This window comes from Leucopleurus acutus, assembly GCF_964270905.1.
Source record: "Leucopleurus acutus genome assembly, chromosome: 10".
NCBI lineage: Eukaryota > Metazoa > Chordata > Mammalia > Artiodactyla > Delphinidae > Leucopleurus > Leucopleurus acutus.
Genome location: NC_139153.1, coordinates 12349273 through 12372249, shown reverse-complemented (window position 1 = coordinate 12372249; position 22977 = coordinate 12349273). Strand labels below are relative to the sequence as shown.

General features: G+C 38.9%; 1 protein-coding gene across 2 annotated transcripts in view; it reads right to left on the bottom strand.

Moving 5' to 3' along the window:
* Window positions 1-22977, bottom strand: part of SUMF1 (sulfatase modifying factor 1) — a 118644-nt gene that overhangs the window by 58095 nt on the left and 37572 nt on the right. For both annotated transcript variants that reach the window (XM_082848883.1, XM_082848884.1), the window contains one exon: window positions 307-389. In XM_082848883.1, the coding sequence (XP_082705009.1) occupies window positions 307-389 (83 nt within the window). The remainder of the gene's footprint in view (window positions 1-306; window positions 390-22977) is intronic.

Sequence of the window (22977 nt, the reverse complement as noted above, 5' to 3'; positions counted from 1 at the left end):
GTTAAACATGTCATGAGATTTGTAATAGGCCTGTCAAAGGGGGAAAAAGTCTCCAAGAGGGAACCCTCTGACAGGCCAAATGAGGGAGGAGGAAGGCCACTTATTAAGAGCTCTCTGTGAGCTAGGTGCTATGTTTGGGTCTGTACATACAGTATTTCCTGCCATCCTATTTTCCTACCGACCAAGTCAGTAGAGTTTGTCATACTCACTCTTTTATACAAGACGGCCACTGAGTTTCTTTTCAACAGCATAGGAAACTATTTTGGAATGAAACATGTCATCTGGGGAAAGACCCACCAGCCTCACCTGTGCAGGACAGTAGAGTCGGGCCCTTCTGGGTGTCTCCAGTTAGCGCCTTTAACAGGTAACCACCAGGGAGCAGCTGCCACCTCAAAGCAACCCAGAATAAGATGAGGTTAGCTATGATGCCTCTAGAAAAACACTGACTCAGTCTGTGCAGAAAAATATCTCTGTTAAGGTCTTCAACTTCCAGTTGACTTACCAAATAACTTAACCAGAATATCAAAAATAAAGATGTATATGTAACTAAATCTAACAAATAAGCATTATCTCGGGAATTCTCTGGCGGTCCACTGGTTAGGACTCGATGTTTCACTGCTGTGGTCCAGGTTCAATCCCTGGTTGGGGAACTAAGATCCAGCAAGCCACACGCTGTGGCCAAAAAAAACAAAAGCATTATCTCCCATCATAAAGCACCACAGTGATTAAATAAATACGTATCTAAATGGTGTGTGTCTCCAAGAATTTTAAAAGACACACTGCTAGCTAACCCTCTATAATCTCTAACAAGTGAGACAGGTAGTACTCCTCCTGTTTAAAAGATGGTGAAACAGCATTAATCTTACAGTTAAGTGCCGGGCTGAAGGTCAACCAAGGTAGCCAGAGACCAAGCTGAAGCAGAGCGTAAAGAGCTGGAGTGTGTTTTCAAAAGACCCTGGTTAATCTCCAGCCCAACAATAGTTGTATGGCTCTGGGCAAGTTCACTGCTTGCCTGGCCCCAGAGTCCTCATCTGTGAAATGGGAGCAGGCCCGCCTGCCTCACCTACCTCAGACTCAGAGGAGGCTGCATTAGATAGGACTGGGAAGTGGTCAGCCCAGATCCTGTTCCCAGAACCTTACCTCCTACTTTACAGTTCTGTTAACCCAAATACCAATATCAAGTGGCCCTCATTTAGTGATTGATTGAGAACATGGCTTTGGAGTCAGGCAAAATGAGATGTGACTCATGGCTCTGCCACTCCTACGGTGACCCCTGGTAACCTAATCAACCTCCCCACACCTGTTTTCTCATTTGTAGGTGAAGACAGTAACAATGCCTACCTCAGGGGTTATTACAAGGAGGAAACAGAACATACACACAGGGCTTAGGACTATGCCTAGCACTTAGCAAGCACTCAGTAAAGGGAACCAGTCTCAACTATGGGCCTCATGACAGGAAGAGAGTTACAAAAAAATTACCATCATCAATGATGCTAATACTAAGTAAAGAAGTTTGCAAATGTTTCTTCTAATATAAACCAGAGCAGACTCAAGGTTATCCCCATGACAATGTTACTCTCAATCCTCTGCGTCCTGATGAGCCAGCCTGAGTGGAAGAGAAGAGGGAATGTGTTCCTGCTAACAATTACAGCAATCACTGAAAACACCAAACCCTGTCCTGTTCTTTTTTTCACATCAGCGCAATCAAAACATTCACGGTATTCCAATCACAATTTGATGGAAAAAGCCAAATTCTTTTATATTTCAACAAAAGAGGCATTGTGTCCTTAAAGGACACTTACTGCAAAGTGTTTTATTTTTCAGAGAGCAGGAGAGGTGAAAGGCATGGCTTCTTCCTATTCCTTCTGTGGTACTGTGGAATCTTTAATGGGGAGATGTTCTCGCTGACTACTCTGCTTGATGTTTAGGTGCCAGTGACAGGTAACTCATTCCATGTCAAGGGAAGACCTGCAGAGAAAGCCCAGGTCATCCCACTCTTACAATCCAGTATCTTTACATCACTCACCCACCTCTACCCCACCCCCAACACTAAGGCCACCAGAAGGTTCTATTTCTCAAATAAAAAATAAAAAATTTTAAAAAAAAGAGAAGAAGAAGAAGAAGAAAAAAAAAACAAACAGGAAAAATGTTAACCTTCATTAAATCTGGGTGGTAGGAACTAGAATGCCTATTTTTCTTATACCCTATTGTGCTTTGAAATATTTCATCATTAGCAATTTTTTTAACATCTTTATTGGAGTATAATTGCTAACACAATGGTGTGTTAGTTTCTGCTGTATAACAAAGTGAATCAGCTATACATATACATATATCCCCATATCTCCTCCCTCTTGCGTCTCCCTCCCACCCTCCCTATCCCACCCCTCTAGGTGGACACAAAGCACTGAGCTAATCTCCCTGTGCTATGCGGCTGCTTCCCACTAGCTACCTATTTTACATTTGGTAATGTATATATGTCCATGCCACTCTCTCACTTCATCCCAGCTTACCCTTTCCCCTCCCCATGTCCTCAAGTCCATTAGCAATTTTTTAAATAAATTTATTTATCTATTCTATTACTGATGAGCATTTGGGTAGCTTCCAGTTTGGGCTACTATGAATGGTACTACTTCTGTGAACATTCTTGAAAGCTCATGACTTAGTAAATATGCATAAGCATTTCTGCTGATTGCATACTGTGGAGTGGAACTGCTGGATCCCAGGGTAGACACAGGCACAGCTTTAGTAAAGACAGCTGAACACAAGCCTTAATGGCAGAAGTCCTCCACGGTTCCCAACCTTCTTCAACAGGGAACTTCCATGGAGTTGGCTTGTGTGCGGTAGACCCAGGGCAGCTGCTCCAGTGGCCTCTGAGTCCATTCCCTTTCCCTCTCCTCTTCCCCTTAACTCACTCTGGTTGCGAATATTTACTGAGCACCTACTATCTGCCAGGAGCTAAGCCTAATTCCTAAAGGGGATCTTCAACTCCCAGAATCCTCTGAGTATGACTTAAGACAGTCGGTATATTGAGAGTTTTTCAATTATTTATTGCACATATTTATCTTACATGGTTAACTACACAAAGCAGGATACAAAGTGTGAACCTAGGCATTTTATTTTCTTCCAAAAATATCTACAAAACTCAAATTGGTGGGTCCGGGTACCACCTTACACACATCACTTCTATAGCTCCTACTCAACTTCCTCCCTGTCATATACACACACTTGCCTCTCCTTCTAGATATCTGCTTTTCATTTCTCCCACTATCACTCTTGAATGAAATCTTTCACATTTCTTAGCAACCCATCGAAAACAGACCACCTCAGCACTACTGACTTATTAGGCCACATAATTCCTTGTTGGAGGGGTGCTGTCCCGTGCATTGTAGGATGCTCAGCCGCATCGCAGACCCCTCCCCACTAGATGCCAGTAGCATCCTACCCGTAACCCAACTATGACAACCAAAACTGTACCCATATTCACCATGCCCCAAACAAGACAAAGCTACGGGTCCTATAAGGGAACCTAATGGCATTGCCACCTGTCAGAAAGACTGTGAGTCCCCATTGTAATGGTCAGATGCAGAGTCAGGAACCATTTCCACATAGGACACATGAAGAAGGAAAGGTAAGTAATCAAAGTCACCCACAACAGAACATAGCCAAGTTTTCCTGGGAAAGCCATGTTTTCTGGCCAAACTAATGGCAAATCCCATCAAGTGTCACCAGGTGCCTTCTTCCAAATATCACTGTTAACTCCATGTTTTCATTTATTTATTTATTTATTAGCATCTTTATTTGAGTATAATTGCTTTACAATGGTGTGTTAGTTTCTGCTTTATAACAAAGTGCATCAGCTATACATAAACATATATCCCAATATCTCCTCTCTCTTGAGTCTCCCTCCCACCCTCCCTATCCCACCACTAGGAGGTCACAAAGCACCGAGCTAATCTCCCAGTGCTATGTGGCTGCTTCCCACTAGCTAGCTATTTTACATTTGGTAGTGTATAATGTCCATGCCACTCTCTCACTTCGTCCCAGCTTACCGTTTCCCCTCCCCCTGTCCTCAAGTCCATTCTCTACATTTGCGTCTTTATTCCTGTCCTGCCCATAGGTTCTTCAGAACCATTTTTTTTTTAGATTCCAAATACACGTGTTAGCATAAGGTATTTGTTTTTCTCTTTCTGACTTACTTCACTCTGTATGACAGACTCAAGGTCCATCCACCTCACTACAAATAACTCAATTTCGTTTCTTTTTATGGCTGAGTAATATTCCATGGTATATTTGGGCCACATCTTCTTTATCCATTCATCTGTTGATGGACACTTAGATTGCTTACATATCCTGGCTATTGTAAATAGAGCTGCAATGAACACTGTGGTACATGACTCTTTTTGAATTATGGTTTTCTGAGGGTATATGCCCAGGAGTGGGATTGCTAGGTCGTATGGTAGTTCTCTTTTTAGTTTTCTAAGGAACCTCCATACTGTTCTCCATAGTGGCTGTATCAATTTACATTCCCACGAACAGTGCAAGAGGATTCCCTTTTCTCCACACCCTCTCTGGCATTTACTGTTTGTAGATTTTTTGATGATGGCCATTCTGACTGGCGTGAGGTGATACCTCATTGTAGTTTTGATTTGCATTTCTCTAATGATTAGTGATGTTGAGCATCCTTTCATGTGTTTGTTAGCAATCTGTATATCTTCTTTGGAGAAATGTCTATTTAGGTCTTCTGCCCATTTTGGGATTGGGTTGTTTGTTTTTTTGATATGGAGCTACATGAGCTGCTTGTAAATTTCGGACATTAATCCTTTGTCAGTTGCTTCATTTGCAAATATTTTCTCCCATTCTGAGGGTTGCCGTTTCTCCTTGTTTACATTTTCCTTTGCTGTGCAAAAGCAGGTAGGATTGTATTGCTATAAACTTCTCTCTTAGAACTGCCTTTGCTGCATCCCATAGGTTTTGGGCCATCGTGTTTCCATTGTCATTTGTTTCTAGGTATTGTCCGATTTCCTCTTTGATTTCTTCAATGATATCTTGGTTATTAAGTAGTGTATTGTTTAGCCTCCATGTGTTCGTATTTTGTACAGATTTTTTTCCTGTAATTGATATCTAGTTTCATAGTGTTGTGGATGGAAAAGATACTTGATATAACTTCAATTTTCTTAAATTTACCAAGGCTTAATTTGTGACCCAAGATATGACCTATCCTGGAGCATGTTCCATGAACACTTGAGAAGAAAGTGTGTTCTGTTGTTTTTGGATGGAATGTCCTATAAATATCAATTAAGTCCATCTTGTTTAATGTATCATTTAAAGCTTGTGTTTCCTTATTGATGTTCATTTTGGATGAGCTGTCCATTGGTGAAAGTGGGGTGTTAAAGTCCCCTAGTAGTACGATTGTATTACTTTTGATTTCCCCTTTTATGGCTGTTAGTATTTGCCTTATGTATTGAGGTGCTCCTATGTTGGATGCATAAATATTTACAGTTGTTATATCTTCTTCTTGGATTGATCCCTTAATCATTATATAGTGTGCTTTTTTGTCTCTTGTAATAGTCTTTAATTTAAAGTGTATTTTGTCTGATATGAGAATTGCTACTCCAGCTTTCTTTTGCTTTCCATTTGCATGGAATATCTTTTTCCATCCCCTCACTTTCAGTCTGTATGTGTCCCTAGGTCTGAAGTTGGTCTCTTGTAGACAGCATATATATGGGTCTTGTTTTTGTATCCCTTCAGCCAGTCTATGTCTTTTGGTTGGAGCATTTAATCCATTTACATTTAAGGTAGTTATTGACATGTGTGTTCCTATTACCATTTTCTTAATTGTTTTCAGTTTGTTATTGTAGGTCTTCTTCCTTCTCTTGTGTTTCCTGCCTAGAGTAGTTCCTTTAGCATTTGTTGTAAAGCTGGTTTGGTGGTGCTGAATTCTCTTAGCTTCTGCTTGTCTGTAAAGGTTTTAATTTCTCCGTCGAATTTGAATGAGATCCTTGCTGGGTAGAGTAATCTTGGTTGTAGGTTTTTCCCTTTCATCACTTTAAATATGTCCTGCCACTCCCTTCTGGCTTGCAGAGTTTCTGCTGAAAGATCAGCTGTTAACATTATGGGGATTCCCTTGCATGTTATTTGTTGTTTTTCCCTGCTGCTTTTAAAATTTTTTCTTTGTATTTAATGTTTCATAGTTTGACTAATACGTGTCTTGGCGTGTTTCTCCTTGGATTTACCCTGTATGGGACTCTCTGCACGTCCTGGACTTGATTGACTGCTTCCTTTCCCATATTAGGGAACTTTTCAACTATAATCTCTTCAAATATTTTCTCAGTTCCTTTCTTTTTCTCTTCTTCTTCTGGGACCCCTATAATTCGAATGTTGGTGCATTTAATGTTGTCCCAGAGGTCTCTGAGACTGTCCTCAATTCTTTTCATTCTTTTTTCTTTATTTTGCTCTGCAGTAGTTATTTCCACTATTTTATCTTCCAGGTCACTTATCTGTTCTTCTCCCTCAGTTATTCTGCTATTGATTCCTTCTAGAGAAGTTTTAATTTCATTTATTGTGTTGTTCATCATTGTTTGTTTGCTCTTTAGTTCTTCTACATCGTCATTAAACATTTCTTGTATTTTCTCCATTCTATTTCCAATATTTTGGATCATCTTTACTATCATTACTCTGAATTCTTTTTCAGGTAGACTGCCTATTTCCTCTTCATTTGTTAGGTCTGGTGGGTTTTTATCTTGCTCCTTCATCTGCTGTGTGTTTCTCTGTCTTCTCATTTTGCTTAACTTACTGTGTTTGGGGTCTCCTTTTCGCAGGCTGCAGGTTCATAGTTCCCATTGTTTTTTATGTCTGCCCCCAGTGGCTAACGTTGGTTCAGTGGGCTGTGTAGGCTTCCTGGTGGAGGGGACTAGTGCCTGTGTTCTGGTGGATGAGGCTGGATCTTGTCTCTCTGGTGGGCAGGTCCACGTGTGGTGGTGTGTTTTGGGGTGTCTGTGGCCTTATTATGATTTTAGGCAGCCCCTCTGCTAACGGTTGGGGTTGTGTTCCTGTCTTGCTAGTTGTTTGGCAGATGGTGTCCAGCACTGTAGCTTGCTGGTTATTGAGGGGAGCTGGGTCTTAGCCATGAGATGGAGATCTCTGGGAGAGCTTTTGCTGTTTGATATTACATGGAGCTGGGAGGTCTCTGGTAGACCAGTGTCCTGAACTCAGCTCTCCTACCTCAGAGGCACAGGCCTGACACCTGGCCAGAGCACCAAGCTCCTGTCAGCCAAATGGCTCAGAAGAAAAGGGAGAAAAAAAGAAAGAAAAATAAAGTAAAGTTATTAAAATTAAAAATTTGTTAAATTATTAAAAATAAAAAAATTAAAAAGTAATAAAAAAAAGAACACAAGAAAGAAAGAAAGAAGAGAGCAACCAAACCAAAAAACAAATCCACCAATAACAAGAGCTAAAAACTATACTTAGAAAAAAAAAAAGAAAAAGGACAGACAGAACCCTAGGACAAATGGTAAAAGAAAAGCTACACAGACAAAATCACACAAATAAGCATAGACATACACACTCACAAAAAGAGAAAAAGGAAAAAAATATATATATATGTATATATAAAAATAAGAGACCTACCAAATCAATAAACAAATCTACCAATGATAATAAACTCTAAATACTAAACTAAGACAAACATAAAACCAGGAACAAATTAGATGCAGAAAGCAAACCACAAGTCCACAGTTGCTCCCAAAGTCCACCACCTCAAGTTGGGATGATTCGTTGTCTATTCACGTATTCCACAGATGTAGGGTACATCAAGTTGACTGTGGAGATTTAATCTGCTGCTCCTGAGGCTGCTGGGAGAGATTTCCCTTTCTCTTCTTTGTTCGCACAGCTCCTGGGGTTCAGCTTTGGATTTGGCCTCAACTCTGCATGTAGGTCACCTGAGGGCGTCTGTTCTTTGCCCAGACAGGTCGGGGTTAAAGGAGCAGCTGATTACGGGGCTCTGGCTCACTCAGACCAGAGTGAGCGAGGGGTATGGAATGTGGGGCAAGCCTGCGGCAGCAGAGACTGCCATAATGTTGCAACAGCCTGAGGTACGCTGTGTGTTCTCCCAGGGAAGTTGTCCCTGGATCCCGGGACCCTGGCAGTGGTGTGCTGCACAGGCTCCCGGGAGGGGAGGTGTGGATAGTAACCTGTGCTTGCACACAGGCTTGTTGACTGCAACAGCAGCCTTAGCACTTCATGCCCGTCTCTGGGGTCCATGCTGATAGCTGTGGCTCGTGCCCGTCTCCAGAGCTCCTTTAGGTGGTGCTCTGAATCCCCTCTCCTCACGCACCTGGAAACAACTGTCTCTTGCCTCTTCAGCAGCTCCAGACTTTTTCCCGGACTCCCTCCCGGCTAGCTGTGCTGCACTAGCCCCCTGCAGGCTGTGTTCATGCAGCCAACCCCAGTCCTCTCCCTGGGATTTGACCTCCAAAGCATGAGCCTCAGCTCCCAGCCCCCACCTGCCCCAGTGGGTAAGCAGACAAGCCTCTCGGTCTGGTGAGTGCTGGTCGGCACCGATCCTTTGTGCGGGAATCTCTCCGCTTTGCCCTCTGCACCCCTGTTGCTGCACTATCCTCCGTGGCTCTGCAGCTCCCCACCCCACCACCCCCCGTCTCCACCAGTTAAGGGGCTTCCTAGTGTGTGGAAGCTTTTCCTCCTTTACAGCTCCCTCCCAGAGGTGCAGGTCCTGTCCCTGTTTTTTGTCTGTTTTTTCATTTTTCTTTTGCCCTCCCCAGACACGTGGGGAGTTTCTTGCCTCTTGGGAAGTCTGAGGTCTTCTGCCAGCGTTCAGTAGATGTTCTGTAGGAGTTTTTCCACATGTAGATGTATCTCTGATATATTTGTGGGGAGGAAGGTGATCTCCACGTCTTACTCCTCTGCCATCTTGAAGGTCCCCCTCAACTCCATGTTTTTAAAAACTGTTCTTGAACGCCTGGTCATGTCTTGAAAATAAATGCTATTCTACTGTATCTAGGAACTTATGAAATAAGCACCTTTTGAGAGTCATATGAGCCAGTTAATTCAAGGTTACGTTGCAAATTATGACATCTCTCATTCCTTTTCTTTAACAGAAATAGTCTTCAGGTGTGTTGTTTCCCGATTCACAGCAGCAACATGATCGGACTAGCATATGTGACAAGCCTCAGCCTAAAAAGAGAAATTTGGGTGTTGGGGGGGTGGGGAATGTGGTTGCCCATCTACATATATTCTGTTCAACTGAGACACTTCTAGCTGAGTTACAGCACTCCCTCATATCCAGGGAGAAAAGGACTTAACTTGACCTATTTCAAGTCAACCATCTCCATAGCGACTGTCTTGGGTTTAAGTTGAAACAGCTGTACCAGACAGCCAGAAACCAATTACAATGTAAATAGGATCCTTGTGCGTATTGATATCCCCTTGAGAAATGGACTTCAGAGAGCAAAGACATCTTTTCCCACCTCTCCCTAGGGACATAACCATACATGTAGTAACAGCTTAAAGAAAAGAAAAGGGGAAGACAGCAAAGGTGCCTTTATTCTTGCCAAGTGGTAAATTATGCTTCTCATACACACAGCCTAGAATGAAGTCGGCACAGGAAAAAGAGCACTGTGTAATTATGCACATTCAAGTGTAAAGATGTCAAGTTCACGACTTTACAACTGTTCTTTTAAAAATTGAATGCATTTAGACAAGAGAATTAAAAAGATGGACATTTCTTGAAACGCAGTATAAACATGACAGTTACCCCATAAAAAGAGCCTGGGAGAATTTTTCAACTGGCACCAGGAAACAAAGAGAAATCACAGATCTGTTCAAATTCATGAAGTATAAATAAAACTGGATGAGAATCAAATGCAACTAAAGGAATAAAATGGAATAGAAAGCACACAATGAGTAAAAATCTCTTTCTTCAACACCTAACACAAATGTGGAAAATTGAGAACTAGGCTTAAATAAAGACTAAAAACAAATTCATCATGAAAATAGATAGGTACTCAAGTCTGACAGCTTATTTCAAATTAAATCCTAAAGCAGGTATCTCGACTACTTAATAGAACACATTAGAGTGAAAAATCCATGCTTTTTCAAACAGAGTACAAATATTTAAGAAATTTAAGGCAGATCTGAAATGTCTCAATACTTTTTGCTTCAGTTCGTAGTGAAATTCCTCATGCTAGAATGCACTGTATTCCATGACACCAATCGGTATACTCTAAACATTCATTACGTTTCCTTAAGAGAGTAGCAGAAATCCTACAGACTCACTCATTATAGACAATGTGTAAAAAATAGCCTAAGGGAGAGGGTAGACAGCAGAAGAAAGAAAAATACAATCCTGCAGCCTGTGGAACAACAACCACATTCACAGAAAGATAGACAACATGAAAAAGCAGAGGGATACGTACCAGATGAAGGAACAAGATAAAACCCCAGAAAAACAACTAAATGAAGTGGAGATAGGCAACCTTCCAGAAAAATAATTCAGAATAATGATAGTAAAGATGATCCAGGACCTTGGAAAAACAATAGAGGCAAAGATCGAGAAGACGCAAAAAATATTTTACAAAAAAATACAAGAATTAAAGAACAAACAAACAGAGATGAACGATAACAGTAACTGAAATGAAAACTACACTAGAAGGGTTCAATAGCAGAACAACTGAGGCAGAAGAACAGATAAGTGACCTGGAAGACAGAATGGTGGAAATCAGTGCTGTGGAATAGAATAAAGAAAAAAGAATGAAAAGAAATGAAGACAGCCTAAGAGACCTCTGGGACAACATTAAACCCAACAACGTTCACATTATAGGGGTCCCAAAAGGAGAAGAGAGAGAGAAAGGACGCAAGAAAATATATGAAGAGATTATAGTCGAAAACTTCCCTAACATGGTAAAGGAAACAGCCACCCAAGACCAGGAAGTGCAGAGAGTCCCATACAGGATAAACCAAGGAGAAACACACAGAGACACATAGTAATCAAACTGGCAAAAACTAAAGACAAAGAAAAATTATTGAAAGCAGCAAAGGAAAAACAACAAATAACATAAAAGGGCACTCCCATAAGGTTAACAGCTGATTTCTCAGCAAAAATTCTACAAGCCAGAAGGGCGAGGCATGATATACTTAAAGTGATGAAATGGAAGAAACTACAACAAAGATTACTCTACCCAGCAAGGATCTCATTCAGATTCGATGGAGAAATCAAAAGTTTTACAGACAAGCAAAAGCTAAGAGAATTCAGCACCACCAAACCAGCTCTACAACAAATGCTAAAGGAACTTCTCTAAGTGGGAAACACAAGAGAAGAAAACGACCTACAAAAACAAATGCAAAACAATTAAGAAAATGGTAATAGGAACATACAAATCGATAATTACCTTAAACATAAATGGATTAAATGCTCCAACCAAAAGACACAGGCTTGCTGAATGGATACAAAAACAAGACCCATATATATGCTGTCTACAAGAGACCCACTTCAGACCTAGGGACACATTCAGACTGCAAGTGAGGGGATGGAAAAAGATATTCCATGCAAAAGGAAATCAAAGGAAAGCTGGAGTTACAATACTCATTTCAGATAAAATAGACTTTAAAATAAAGAATGTTACAAGAGACAAGAAAGAACACTACATAATGATCAGGGGATCAATCCAAGAAGAAGATATAACACTTATAAATATATATGCACCCAACATAAGAGAAGCTGAATACATAAGGCAAATGCTAACACCTATAAAAGAGGAAATCGGCAGTAACACAATAATAGTGGGGGACTTTAACACCTCACTAACACGAATGAATAGATCATACAAAATGAAAATAAATAAGGAAACAGAAGCTTTACATGACACAATGGACCACATAGATTTAATTCATATTTATAGGATATTCCATCCAAAAACAGCAGATTACACTTTCTTCTCAAGTGCACACGGAAGATTCTCCAGGACAGATCACATCTTGGGTCACAAATCAAGCCTCAGTAAATTTAAGAAAACTGAAATCATATCCAGCATCTTTTCTGACCACAACACTACGAGATTAGAAATGAATTACAGGCAAATAAACGTAAAAACCACAAACGCATGGAGGCTAAATAATACGTTACTAAATAACCAAGAGATCACTGAAGAAATCAAAGAGGAAATCAAAAAATAAATAGAAACAAATGACAAAGAAAACACGACGATCCAAAACCTATGGGATGCAGCAAAAGCAGTTCTAAGAGGGAAGGTTAGAGCTAGACAAGCCTACCTCAAGAAACAAGAAACATCTCAAATAAACCATGTAACCTTACACCTAAAGGAACTAGAGAAAAAAGAACAAACAAAACCCAACGTTAGCAGAAGGAAAGAAATCATAAAGATCAGAGCAAAAATAAATGAAATAGAAACAAAGAAAACAATAGCAAAGATCAATAAAACTAAAAGCTGGTTCTTGGAGGAGATAAACAAAATTGATAAACCATTAGCCAGACTCATCAAGAAAAAGAGGGAGAGGACTCAAATCAATAAAATTAGAAATGAAAAAGGAGAAGTTACAACAGACACCACAGAAATACAAAGCATCCTAAGAGACTACTACAAGCAACTCTATGACAATAAAATGGACAATCTGGAAGAAACGGACAAATTCTTAGAAACGTATAACCTTCCAAGACTGAACCAGGAAGAAATAGAAAATATGAACAGACCAATCACAAGTAATGAAATTGAAACTGTGATTCAAAGTCTTCCAGCAAACAAAAGTCCAGGACCAGATGGCTTCACAGGCGAATTCTACCAAACATTCAGAGAAGAGCTAACACCCACCCTTCTCAAACTCTTCCAAAAAATTGCAGAGGAAGGAACACTCCCAAACTCATTCTATGAGGCCACCATCACCCAGATACCAAAACCACACAAAAATACTACAAAAAAAGAAAATTACAGACCAATATCACTCATGAATATAGACGCAAAAATCCTCAACAAAATACTAGCAAACAGAATCCAACAACACATTAAAAGGATCATACACCATGATCAAGTGGGATTTATCCCAGGGATGTAAGGATTCTTCAATATACGCAAATCAATTAATGTGATAAACCATATTAACAAATTGAAGAATAAAAACCATATGATCATCTCAATAGATGCAGAAAAAGCTTTTGACAAAATTCAACACCCATTTATGATAAAAAACTCTCCAGAAAGTGGGCATAGAGGAAACCTACCTCAACATAATAAAGACCATATACGACAAACCCACAGCAAACATCATTCTCAATGGTGAAAAACTGAAAGCATTACCTATGAGATCAGGAACAAGACAAGGATGTCCACTCTCGCCACTATTATTCAACATAGTTTTGGGAGTCCTAGCCATGGCAATCAGAGAAGTAAAAGAAATAAAAGGAATACAAATTGGAAAAGAAGAGGTAAAACTGTCACTGTTGGCAGATGACATGACATGATACTATATATAGAGAATCCTAAAGTTGCCACCAGAAAACTACTATAGCTAATCAATGAAATTGGTAAAGTTGAAGGGTACAAAATTATTGCATAGAAATCTCCTGTATTCCTATACACTAATGAAATATCTGAAAGAGAAATTAAGGAAACACTCCCATTTACCATTGCAACAAAAAGAATAGAATACCTAGGAATAAAGCTACCTAGGGACACAAAAGACTTGTATGCAGAAAACTATAAGACACTGATGAAAGAAATTAAAGATGATACCAACAGATGCAGAGATATATCATGTTCTTGGATTGGAAAAATCAATATTGTGAAAATGACTATAGTACCCAAAGCAATCTACAGATTCAATGTATCCCTAACAAACTACCAATGGCATTTTTTATGGAACTGAAACAAAAAATATTAAAATTTGTATGGAGACACAAAGGACCCCGAATAGCCAAAGCAGTTCTGAGGGAAAAAAACAGAGCTGGAGGAATCAGACTCCCTGTCTTCAGACTATACTACAAAGTTACAGTAATCAAGACAATATGGTACTGGCACAAAAGCAGAAAGATAGATCAATAGAACAAGATAGAAAGCCCAAAGATATACCCACGCACCTATGGTCAACTAATCTATGACAAAGGAGGCAAGGATATACAATGGAGAAAAGACAGCCTCTTCAATAAGTGGTGCTGGGAAAACTGGACAGCTACATGTAAAAGAATGAAATTAGACACTCCCTAACACCATACTCAAAAATAAACTCAAAACGGATTAGAGACCTAAATGTAAAACTGGAAACTATAAAATTCTTAGAGGAAAACATAGGCAGAACACTCTCTGACATAAATCACAGCAAGATCTGCTTTGATCCACCTCCTAGAGTAATGGAAATAAAAACAGAAGTAAATAAATGGGACCTAATGAAACCTCAAAGCTTTCGTACAGCAAAGGAAACCATAAACAAGATGAAAAGACAACCCTCAGAATGGGAGAAAATATCTGCAAACGATTCAACGGACAAAGGATTCATCTCCAAAATATATAAACAGCTCATGCAGTTCAATATTAAAAAAACAAAAAACCCAATCAAAAAATGGGCAGAAGACCTAAACAGACATTTCTCCAAAGAAGACATACAGATGGCCAAGAAGCACATGAAAAGCTGCTCAACATCTCTAATTATTAGAGAAATGCAAATCAAACTTACAGTGAGGCATCACCTCACACCAGCTAGAATGGGCCTCAACAGAAAATCTACAAACAGCAAATGCTGGAGAGGGTGTGGAGAAAAGGGAACCCTCTTGCACTGCTGGTGGGAATGTAAACTGATACAGCCACTATGGAGAACAGTATGGAGGTTCCTTTAAAAACTAAAAATAGAATTACCATATGATCCAGCTCTGTGTATATGCCCAGTAGTGAATCCCACTACTGGGCATATACACAGAGAAAACCACAATTCAAAAAGACACATGCACCCCAATGTTCATTGCAGCACTATTTACAACAGCCAGGTCATGGAAGCAACCTAAATGCCCATCGACAGACGAATGGATAAAGAAGATGTGGTACATATATACAATGGAATATTACTCAGCCACAAAAAGGAACGAAATTGGGTCATTTGTGGAGACATGGATGGATCTAGAAACTGTCATACAGAGTGAAGTCAGTCAGAAAGAGAAAAAGAAATATCGTATATGAACACATATATGTGGAGCCTAGAAAAATGGTACAGATGAACCAGTTTGCATGGCAGAAATAGAGACACAGATGTAGAGGAGAAACATATGGACACCAAGCGGGGAAAGCGGAGGGGGTGGTGGTGGTGGTGGTGGTGTGATGAATTGGGTGATTGGGATTGACATGTATACACTGATGTGTATAAAATTGATGACTAATAAGAACCTGCTGTATAAATAAATTAATTAAATTATATTTAAAAATTAAAAAAAAAAGAAAAACAGCCTAAGAGATCTTTAGCATCAAAGAACCCTTTAAAAGTGATCTAGTTGACTCATTCTCAGTTGAGAACTCCATAAACATGGGAACAGTAGATTTGCAGCTTTTTACTACAATTTTTTTTATTGAAGCATAGTTGATTTATAATATTGTATTCGTTTCAGGTGTACAACATATACTCCACTTAAAGTTATTACAATAGCTCTATTTCCCTGTGCTGTACAACATATCCTCGTTCCCTACCTATTTTGTACAGAGTAGTTTGTATCTCTTATTCCCCTACCCCTATCTTGCCCTTCCTCCCTTTCCTCTCCCCACTGGTAACCACTATATTGTTCTCTGTATCTGTGAATCTGTTTCTGTTTCATTATACGTATTTGTTTGTTTTACTTTCTGGATTCTATATATGTGATAAAATACAGTATTTGTCTCTCTCTGACTTATTTCACTTAGCATAATGCTCTCTAGGTCCAGGATCTGGGGCTTTTTAAAAAATTCATAAAAACAAGACAAAACAATGTTTTATTTTTTTAAAGTAATTTTTTACTTCTTTAGGCAAGGTGACCAAGTAAATTGATATAACCTATCTTGAAATCAATTTGACAATACTCAGCAAAAGGCTACATCACATGCATACCCATAGGGGAGACTGGCTGAGTCCCTTACTGTGCATCCGTATGAAGGAATACAACGTAATAACTAAAAATGATATGCAGGAAAAAAACGTAACTACTTGGATAAATGTTCACAATTTAAAGTGAAAAAAGCCAGTTACAAGTATGGCTGTACAAATCTGCTTAAAAATATGTCCAGAAAGAGACACACACAGACACACCCCCGCCCCACCAAGAAAAGATTACTGGTATATATACTGAAATGTCTGCAATGATTATTTCTGGGTGGTGAGATGATGGGTGATATTTAATGTTCTTTTTTGTGTCATTTTTCTTTTCTAAATTATCTACAGTGAATACATTTTTTATTCAGATTTTCTAAGTTTGTTCTGCTAACAGAGCTGAGAGTTAATTTACACTGAAAAAACAAAAGTAAGCAATATTAAATAATTATTTATTAATTTAATTAAAATAACATATTCACCATTCTCTATAAACTTTGTTTTTATATTCAGCTTCCAGTTTCATCAATAAGCATACACATTTTTACATATTTTTTCCAAATTTATATGTATTGATTGTTTTCATTTACTTTATAAAATATTTTCTTATGCTTTATCTGAACTTCACAACAAACATTTTTAGAAGATGCACAATATTTTCTCATGTTGACGTACTGTAATTTACCAACCAATCTCCTAACATTGAACCACTCAGGTTATATTCAACTTTGTTGCTTTTTTTACTATTATAGATAACACTACAGTGAACATCTTCAAACATGTTTAGTTTTTGCTTTTCCTAAATTTCTAGAACTGGCATCACTGTACCTAAGAGTGTGTTTCTGTGGCTCTTGCTAAAAATCATCGTGTTTTTTTTTTAAAAAAATCAACAACGGATTTTTAAAAATCTACCAACATTAATAGATGGTGTGGCTAGTTTCCCTCTGGAAAGAGGGATGAGTATATGTAAAAATCATGGCACCCCAGAGTGAGGTTTTTATTACAACTCTTCACAAGAAGGCTCCATTTAGGTTCCTTATATTGCTACTGGCTTAACTACACACATTTTTTCAATGTATAAAACAGGGAAATTACAGAAAGTCTGAATACCATTTGATTGTTTCTGTACTTTTTTTTCATGGCTTACAAGTTCTGAGGCTTCTGAGAAAAAAGGTCAAACAAAAGACAGAATATAGAAAAGGCATATAAGATGCTTTCCCAGCCTGGCTGCATAGTTAACACACGCAGGATTATAGTGCCCCAGGATTTTAAAGATGGGAAGGATCAGGGAGGTCATATATTTAAATTCCCTCATTTTAAGGATGGAAAAATAAGCCTTGAAATGTGGCAGGTAGTGACAGAGCCAGGAAAAGAACCTACAGCCGCAGATATTCAATTTATAACTCTGTTCTACTATCCAAGCATTTCCCAGTGGCTGTTTCCCAAGTCTTCCACGTGACTTTAGAACGTACAGGGGGGAGAAAAAGTAACATAATCAAAGCATTCAAACTAGCCAGGAAAGCACCGGGTTAATCAATTTATACTAGTTTTTAATTGCAGAACTTCTCAAAATCTTTGAACTGCTAATGTAACGGTTATGGTTCAGTTCTAAGTAAGGGGAGGTTTTTTTTTTTAACATCCTTACTGGAGTATAATTGCTTAACAATGGTGTGTGAGTTTCTGCTTCATAACAAAGTGAATCAGCTATACATATACATACATCCCCATATCTCCTCCCTCTTGAGTCTCCCTCCCAACCTCCCTATACCACCCCTCTAGGTGGTCACAAAGCACTGAGCTGATCTCCCTGTGCTATGCAGCGGCTTCCCATTAGCTATCTATTTTACATTTGGCAGTGTATATATGTCCATACCACTCTCTCACTTCGTCCCAGCTTACCCTTCGCCCTCCCCATGTCCTCAAGTCCATTCTCTACATCTGCGTCTTTATTCCTGTCCTGCCCCTAGGTTCTTCAGAACCTTTTATTTTTGGATTCCATATATATGTGTTAGCATATGGTATTTGCTTTTCTCTTTCTGACTTACTTCACTCTGTATGACAGACTCAACGTCCATGCACCTCACTACAAATAACTCAATTTCATTTCTTTTTATGGCTGAGTAATATTCCATTGTATATGTGTGCCACATCTTCTTTATCCATTCATCTGTTGATGGACACTTAGGTTGCTTCCATGTCCTGGCTATTGTAAATAAAGCTGCAATGAACATTGTGGTACATGACTCTTTTTGAATTATGGTTTTCTCAGGGTATATGTCCAATAGAGGGATGGCTGGGTCGTATGGTACGTCTATTTTTAGTTTTTTAAACAACCTCCAAACTGTTCTGCATAGTGACTGTATCAATTTACATTCCCACCAACAGTGCAAGAGGGTTCTCTTTTCTCCACATCCTCTCCAGCATTTATAGTTTGTAGATTTTTTGATGATGGCCATTCTGACTGGAGTGAGGTGATACCTCATTGTAGTTTTGATTTGCATTTCTCTAATGATTACCGATGTTCAGCATTCTTTCATGTGTTTGTTGGCAATCTGTACATCTTCTTTGGAGAAATGTCTATTTAGGTCTTCTGCCCATTTTTGGATTGGGTTGTTTGTTTTATTGATATTAAGCTGCATGAGCTGCTTGTAAATTTTGGAGATTAATCCTTCATCATTTAATCCTTCATTTGCAAATTTTGTCTCCCATTCTGACGGTTGTCTTTTCTTCTTGTTTATGTTTTCCTTTGCTGTGAGAAAGCTTTTAAGTTTCATTAGATCAAAGGATCTTGCTGTGATTTATGTCAGTGTTCTGCCTATGTTTTCCCGTAAGAGTTTTATAGTATCTGGCCGTACATTTAGGTTTTTAATCCATTTGGAGTTTATTTTTGTGTATGGTGTTAAGGAGTGTTCTAATTTCATTCTTTTACATGTAGCTGTCCAGTTTTCCCAGCACCACTTATTGAAGAGACTGTCTTTTCTCCATTGTATATTCTTGCCTCCTTCATCAAAAATAAGATGACCATATGTGTGTAGGTTTATCTCTGGGCTTTCTAGCCTGTTCCATCGATCTATACTTCTGTTTTTGTGCCAGCACCATACTGTCTTGATTACTGTAGCTTTGTAGTATACTCTGAAGTGTGGGAGCCTGATTCCTCTAGCTCCATTTTTCTTTCTCAAGATTGCTTTGGCTATTCGGGGTCTCCCTAAGAATTTGTCCATTTCTTTCAGGTTCTCCATTTTATTGGCATACAGTTCCTTGTAGTGATCTCTCATGATCCTTTGTATTTCTGCAGTGTCAGTTGCTACTTCTCCTTTTTCATTTCTGATTCTATTGAGTCCTCTTCCTTTTTTTTCTTGATGAGTCTGGCTAATGGTTTATCAATTTTGTTGATCTTCTCAAAGAACCAGCTTTTAGTTTTATTGATATTTGCTATCGTTTACTTCATTTCTTTTTCATTTATTTCTGATCTGATCTTTATGATTTCTTTCCTTCTGCTAACTTTGGGGTTTTTTGTTCTTCTTTCTATAATTGCTTTAGGTGTAAGGTTAGGTTGTTTACTTGAGATGTTTCTTGTTTCTTGAGGTAGGATTGTATTGCTATAATCTTCCCTCTTAGAACTGCTTTTGCTGCGTCCCATAGGTTTGGGGTCGTGTTTTCATTGTCATTTGTTTCTAGGTATTTTTTGATTTCCTCTTTGATTTCTTCAGTGATCTGTTGGTTATTAAGTAGTGTATTGTTTAGCCTCCATGTGTTTGTATTTGTACAGATTTTTTTCCTGTAATTGATATCTAGTCTCACAACGTTGTGGTTGGAAAAGATACTTGATATGATTTCAATTTTCTTAAATTTACCATGGCTAGATTTGTGACTCAAGATATGATTTATCCTGGAGAATGTTCCATAAGCACTTGAGAAGAAAGTGTATTCTGTTGTTTTTGGATGGAATATCCTATAAAAATCAATTAAGTCCATCTTGTTTAATGTATCATTTAAAGCTTGTGTTTCCTTATATATTTTCATTTCAGATGATCTGTCCACTGGTGAAAGTGAGGTGTTCACTTTCACTATGATTGTGTTACTGTTGATTTCCCCTTTTATAGCTGTTAGCATTTCCCTTATGTAGAGGTGCTCCTATGTTGCATTCATAAATATTTACAATTGTTATATCTTCTTCTTGGATTGATCCCTTGATCATTATGTAATGTCCTTCTTTGTCTCTTGTAATAGTCTTTATTTTAAAGTCTCTTTTAAATAAAGAGACTTTAATAAATTCTCTGATATGAGAATTACTACTCCAGCTTTCTTTTGATTTCCATTTGCATGGAATACCTTTTTCTATCCCCTCACTTTCAGTCTGTATGTGTCCCTAGGTCTGAAGTGGGTCTCTTGTAGACAGCATGTATACGGGTCTTGTTTTCGTATCCATTCAGGCAGTCTATGTCTTTTGGTTGGAGCATTTAATCCATTTACGTTTAAGGTGGTTATCAACATATATGTTCTTATTACCATTGTCTTAACTGTTTTGGATTTCTTGTTGTAGGTCTTTTCCTTCTCTTGTGTTTCCTGCCTAGAGAAGTTCCTGTGGCATTTGGTGTAAAGCTGGTTTGGTGGTGCTAAATTCTCTTAGTTTCTTCTTGTCTGTAAAGGTTTTAATTTCTCTGTCGAATCTGAATGAGATCCTTGCTGGGTAGAGTAATCTTGGTTGTAGAGTACCAAGAGTAATCTTGGTTCCCTTTCATCACTTTGAATACATCCTGCAACTCCCTTCTGGCTTGCAGAGTTTGTGCTGAAAGATCAGCTGTTAACCTTATGGGGATTCCCTTGTATGTTATTTGTTGTTTTTCCGTGCTGCTCTTAATATTTTTTCTTTGTATTTAATTTTTTAATTATTTATTTATTTTTTTTGGCTGCATTGGGTCTTCGTTGCTGTGCACAGGCTTTCTCTAGTTCTGGCGAGCGGGAGCTACTGTTTGTTGCGGTGCGCAGGCTTCTCATTGTGGTGACTTCTCTTGTTGCGGAGCACGGGCTCTAGGTGTGCGGGTTTAAGTAACTGTGGTACATGGGCTCAGTAGTTATGGCTTGCAGGCTCTAGAGCACAGGCTCAGTAGCTGTGGCACACAGGCTTAGTTGCTCCGTGGCATGTGGGATATTCCCAGACCAGGCCTCGAACCCATTTTCCCTGCATTGGCAGGTGGATTCTTAACCATTGTGCCACCAGGGAAGCCCCTGTATTTAATTTTTATAGTTTGATTAATATGTGTCTTGGCTTGTTTCTCCTTGAAAATATCCTGTATGGGACTCTATGCCCTTCCTGGACTTGATTGACTATTTCCTTTCCCATATTAGAGAAGTTTTCGACTATAATCTCTTCAAATATTTTCTCAATCCCTTTCTTTTTCTCTTCTTCTTCTGGGACCCCTATAATATAATTCGACTGTTGGTGTGTTTAATGTTGTCCCAGAGGTCTCTATGACTGTCCTCAATTCTTTTCATTCATTTTTCTATATTCTGCTCTGCAGTAGTTATTTCCACTGTTTTATCTTCCAGGTCACTTATCCGTTCTTCTACCTCAGTTATTCTGCTATTGATTCCTTCTAGGGAATTTTTAATTTCATTTATTGTGTTGTTCATCACTGTTTGTTTGCTCTTTAGTTCTTCTAGGTTCTTGTTAAAAGTTTCTTGTATTTTCTCCATTCTACCAAGATTTTGGATCATCTTTACTATCATTATTCTGAATTCTTTTTCAGGTAGACTGCCTATTTCCTCTTCATTTGTTTGGTCTGGTGGGTTTTTATCTTCCTCCTTCATCTGCTGTGTGTTCCTCTGTCTTCTCATTTTGCTTAACTTACTGTGTTTGAGGTCTCCTTTTTGCAGGCTGCAGGTTCATAATTCCTGTTGTTTTGGGTGTCTGCCCCCAGTGGCTAAGGTTGATTCAGTGGGTTGTGTAGGCTTCCTGGTAGAGGGGACTAGTGCCTGTGTTCTGGTGGATGAGGCTGGATCTTGTCTTTCTGGTGGGCAGGACCACGTCGGGTGGTGTGTTTTGGGGTGTCTGTGACCTTATTATGAATTTAGGCAGCCTCTCTCCTAGTGGGTGGTGTTGTGTTCCTGTCTTGCTAGTTGTTTGGCATAGGGTGTCCAGCACTGTAGCTTGCTGGTTGTTGAGTGGAGCTGGGTCTTAGCGTTGAGATAGAGATCTCTGGGAGAGCTTTCGCCACTTGATATTACATGGAGCTGGAAGGTCTCTGGTGGACCAATGTCCTGATCTCGGCTCTCCCACCTCAGAGGCATAGGCCTGACACCCGGCCAGAGCAGCAAGACCCTGTCAGCCATACAGCTCAGAAGAAAAGGGAGAAAAAAAAGAAAGAAAGAAAAAAAAATAAAATAAAATAAAGTTATTAAAATAAACAATAAAAAATCATTATTAAAAATTTTTTAATTAAAAAGTAATAAAAGAAAGAAAGGAGATAGCAACCAAACCAAAAAACAAATCCACCAATTATAACAAGAGCTAAAAACTATACTAAAAAAAAAAAAAAAAAAAAAGGACAGACAGAACCCTAGGACAAATGGTAAAAGCAAAGCTATACAGACAAAATCACACAAACAAGCATACACACACACACTCACAAAAAGAGAAAAAGAAAAAAAAAATATATATATATATAAAAGGAGGAAGAGAGCAACCAAATCAATAAATAAATCTACCAATGATAATAAACTCTAAATACTAAACTAAGATAAACATAAAGCCAGGAAGAAATTAGATGCAGAAAGCAAACACCAAGTCCACAGTTGCTCCCGAAGTCCACCATCTCAACTTTGGGATGATTCGTTGTCTATTCCGGTATTCCACAGATGCAGGGTACATCCAGTTCATTGTGGAGGTTTAATCTGCTGCTCCTGAGGCTG